The 4,545-nt window shown below is 43.8% G+C and overlaps 1 protein-coding gene across 1 annotated transcript; it reads right to left on the reverse strand.

Annotated features, from left to right (window-relative positions):
- Window positions 1–400: 400 nt before the first annotated feature.
- Window positions 401–1,578, reverse strand: DUSP14 (dual specificity phosphatase 14). The gene has a single exon (XM_006881381.1). The coding sequence runs from the start codon at window positions 1,574–1,576 to the stop codon at window positions 980–982; it is 597 nt and encodes a 198-aa protein (XP_006881443.1). The 5' UTR covers window positions 1,577–1,578; the 3' UTR covers window positions 401–979.
- Window positions 1,579–4,545: the final 2,967 nt, after the last annotated feature.

Here is a 4,545-nt window from a genome sequence, read left to right on the forward strand (position 1 = left end):
AAAAGGCCTAAAAGTAGAAAACTGTTGTCTGAACAGGGTACAGCCCGCCTGGCAAATAGGGAAAGTAAATCAGTGCCATGACAGTGGTTTTGTTGTGTGGACAGATTCCCCAGGGGCTGTCCTAGTAAGTGGTGACCCGGTAAAATGCCAGTGTTCCCAGGAAGGGTGAATGGAATAGAGTTCCGTCACTGTTGACATGGTTCAGTTGAAGTGTCTTCTCTAATTTGTCAGCCCTATTTTACAGTTACAGGAGAGTATCTTTCTTCCATCATCAATACATACACACACACACACACCCTGAAATTAATTCCGATTAATAACAAAAATATATGCTAATATGTTAAGCAGATATATTTATTAAAAATAATGCTAATCCTGGGACACTGATTCTGAGAGGGTCTTTGCAGCAGATTTCATTATGATTACTTAACAGCTAAATAATAAAGGTTTCCTTACTTCAACTTACAGAGTCACTAAATAATAGAGGGAAAAGGAAAAAGGAGGAGGGCTAAGTCAGTAGAGACTGAAGCTGGTATCAATCTTCCCTAAGCGTCTGTTTGGTCAGCAGCCTTGGGCAAAGCTTGTCTCTAAAGGGTTCATCGGGGCCCAAAGTGATGTTTGCTCTGAGCTCCTCCAGCACCAGCCATGGTGCCCAAAGGCCCGGGATTCAGAAGAGAGCAGAACCCAGCAGTCTGTAAACAGTTCAAATTGTTAAAAATGATTAAAAGCCAGTTAAAGATTTTCATAAACACTATCCAAAATGTTAGTTTTAAAAATGTTACTAGCAGTGTGTGCATTCCCCTGTGTCCCTCCCCTCCCTTCTGTCTCATAAAATAAATTTGAACACCCAGTGTAAAAAAAAAACACTTCAGGGAGAACCAAAAGTCAACCATCTGAAAAGAAAGGTGAAGAGGGGAGCAGACGGTGTATAGCAGATGCTGGTACTGCTCAGGGGCTGCTGATGCAGGCTTTGGTGGCGTTAAATTCCCCAGTAAGGCATCAGGTGTCGGGACTCTTTCTCATAAACGTCTGGAACGACGCCATAAGGTGTCTGTACCATTTTAACCGTCGACTTCCCAAAGAGCTGGCGCTCATAGTCTATCAGCTGCCTCCAGAAGCCCACATTGGGCCTGATGACAGGCCTCCGGGCTTTCACCCAGCTGTACGCCTCCAGCAGGCACACATTGTGGTACTTCATCAGGTAAGCGATACAGAGAGTGGCCGAGCGGCTCACCCCTGCAGCACAGTGCACCAGGGTGGCCCGGTGCTTCCTGCTCACACTGTGGATCTTGTCGGCCACAGTGTCAAAGTACAGTCCAATGGGGGCATGAGGCATGTCCGCCAGAGGCACTTTGACATATTCAAATTGGGGCCAGTTGAAATTGGGGATCTCAATGGTCGCATTAACGATGCAGGTGATCCCTCGAGCCTGGAGGAGGTGCCGGTTAGAGGCCACACTGCCTCTGCCTAGGAAGAGCGAGGAGGTGATTTGTGCAATGCCTCCTATGTCTCCCTCGGAAATCATCCGAGGGGCCATGAGAGTCCGTGGTAGTGTGCTGTGACCTCTGGAGCTCATGAAGATGCCAGCAATCACACTTGCATCGTTGGAAGTAAGACCAGAGTGGGGGGTTTTTTCCTTCAATTGCCTTCCTGCAAAATACAGATAATCGGTCAGTACTTTTAAAATGCTATTGATTCATCACAGCTTCCCGCAATGTCTGTGAAATGGGAAGGTAAAAGGACTAGAAGTAGTTCTTTTCCACAACAGTGTGCATTCTTTCAAGGATGTAGACAAATCATTTCCTACTGATTCATATTGGTCTAAGATGCCAACATGTAAAAATCAATGTAAAACTTAACTTTCTGTTGATTAATTTTGGGGGGGTTCGGAGGAGTCGATTAGAGGAAGATGGGCAATCTCTTCTCATGCAATTAACCTGCCTCTAAAATCCTGCTGGAGGGTCAGCTCTGAGTCAGTTCTGACTTGATGGTACATAACAACAACAACGCAGAAATAGCCATCCTATTTTAGGAAAAGGATAAAACAGGCATGCTCAAGCATTCGGTTCCTGAGCAACAGTCCTACAGAATTCTGCTCTGGTAGGTGCTCCCTAGTGATTAAGGAGAAATCTGAAATTCTCACCCTCCTTCTAGGCATCATGCCTGCCTTGCCCACTTCCATAGCTGTGGTGGCTATTTTTTCCTAAATCTAATTCTAGACATAAAGGTCTTACAAAAATGATAATGCATTATGTAATATATTTAATGGCATGCCTTTATGGACTAAAAAGATACTGAGTCGGATCCGCTCCAGAGAAGCTATGATGTATGATCACTGTAGCCCTTTATTATTTAAAAATAGCTACTTCCTATCATATCTGTGACATCTTAACACTTTAGAAAGCCAATTAGCTTTAGGTAACTTCTGCTGTGGCATTTCCATGGAAATAATCCCAGGCAATCTGAAAGCTGTGATCTCAAGACGACTTTAATTTAATGTGCATTTGCAGCTGACCTGACCCTAGACCATCACTCATCCACTAGTGTCATTTCCAACTCAAAGCAACCCCGCAAGACGGAGTAAAACTGACACATAGGGGTTCTGAAGCTGAAACCCCTGGGAACAGCTGGCCTCATCTGTCTCCCTTGGAGAACTGGTGGGTCTGAATCGCCAAACTTGGTTAACAACCCAGTGCATGACCCACCATACAGTTGGAGCTTTCTGAGTAGATCCTGGTTGTGATTACATAACTCCACCTTCCTCTACCAATTCTAAGAGCCAAGATTAATTCCACTGGTTTTAGATGTTGTATGCTGGAATTAATATCTGAATATATTTTAATACGCACCAGACAGTCATTGTCATGGAGTTGGTTCTGAGGCCTTGTGACCATCCATCGGGTTTCTAAAAATTGTAAACCTTTACTACTGAACAGCTGGGGAGCTCAAACTGCCGACCTTTTGGCTAGCTGTCTGGTATGCTACCCAGTAAGCCCTCAGGATTCCTATATTCTAATAGACTGTATTTATAGGAGGCATGTACCATTACACAGTATGTCTACATATTATAATGTTTGGTGCTTTAGAGTTGGTTCCAACTCATAACAATCCTATGTGCTGCCCAGTTCAGAAAAGGAAAAGAGTGGCTTCCTGAGATTTTATGCACATCAGCTCCTCTCACTAGAAAAATCACAATACTGCATCGTCTGCGCCCACTGGGGTGTGCGGTATCCAACCTCAAGGCATGCTGGAAAGCCTGAGGTGACTTCACTCAGATGAAAACATCCTGAGCATCAATAGGCAGATGGTCCAGGGGATACTCACTTGATGAGGAAATTACGGTCTACTCTGGAGCCCTTGGTCCAGATCCAGAAAGTTGGAAAGTGAGCAGTGTTGGTTATAATGGATACAAATCAGATCTGCAGAAATACAAGGATGCAAGAATATGATCAATTGGGAAGTTGAAAAGAAAGCCGCCTGGGTTTTTATATTTTTTTTTTAAACTAAGAAATCGAGTTTCTCTAGAGTAAATCTTGGCATGTTAAATATTTCAAGATGTGTGTTTAATGACTGCCCTAATAAGAATGTCAAGCTAATTCTAGGCTTCCTGTTAATGACATATAACCATGGTGTGTGACAACTGTTAAAAGTACAGTTTTTGGCAGTCAGAAGTTTTTGAAAGGTTCAGGGACTGGACATCAGTGAGATGTGGCAGAATGCTGGAAGGACGCAGCTCCCCCTGTGAGATGCCAGCCTCTTCCATATATCCTTTGTCAACCCATATATCCTTTGTCAACCCAGCAGCACGAGGGACTGTGCTAGACACACAGTGGTTTAACAGCCAAGAGAGATGAAGTGACAGTAAGGCAAGCAGCCACTTGACTACACAGCTGGTGGAAGGCCATGGGTCCCAGGAAAGCAGTCAGGTGCTGGGCTGTGAGCAGGATGGCATCCAGACGGGGGAAGAGGGCGGCTTCACCAAGAGCAATGGTGCAGATGAGGCCTGGCCATGGCCATGAATGCCAACTACAGGCGGCACTGGTGCTCAGAAGGAAATTGTCTTTCATTTTGTTGTCCATGTATGGCCCTCCACTTCATTTATGTAATTATGATCATGCATGAACAACATTTAAAAAGCCTGTGTTCCTCTTCTATCTGGCCCCCTGGCCCTTCGTAGGTTATCATCACACCTGAATTTTTACTTTACATGGCTCCATTAAGGGATAATTGATAAACTGACCAACTGTATAACCTGATGAGCTTGGACATAATTATATACTGTAGAAACCATGCTTTCAAAGTAACAAGCCAGCCCCAAAAGTTACATGCCCCTTTAAAATCCCATCATTTACCCCACTATCACATTCCCAAATAACCACTGACCTGTCACCATAGATTAGCCTGCATTTTTAAAACTTTTATCTACAAATGGAATCATGTCATTTCTCTCCCAAGGATTTCTTTGACTCAGCATAATTATTTTCAGACCCATCTATGTGATTGGGTATAACAGTTTTTTAAAATAGAAATATAACATGATTTGCT

This window comes from Elephantulus edwardii, unplaced genomic scaffold, assembly GCF_000299155.1.
Source record: "Elephantulus edwardii isolate Elephantulus edwardi_28Jun2011 unplaced genomic scaffold, EleEdw1.0 scaffold00015, whole genome shotgun sequence".
NCBI lineage: Eukaryota > Metazoa > Chordata > Mammalia > Macroscelidea > Macroscelididae > Elephantulus > Elephantulus edwardii.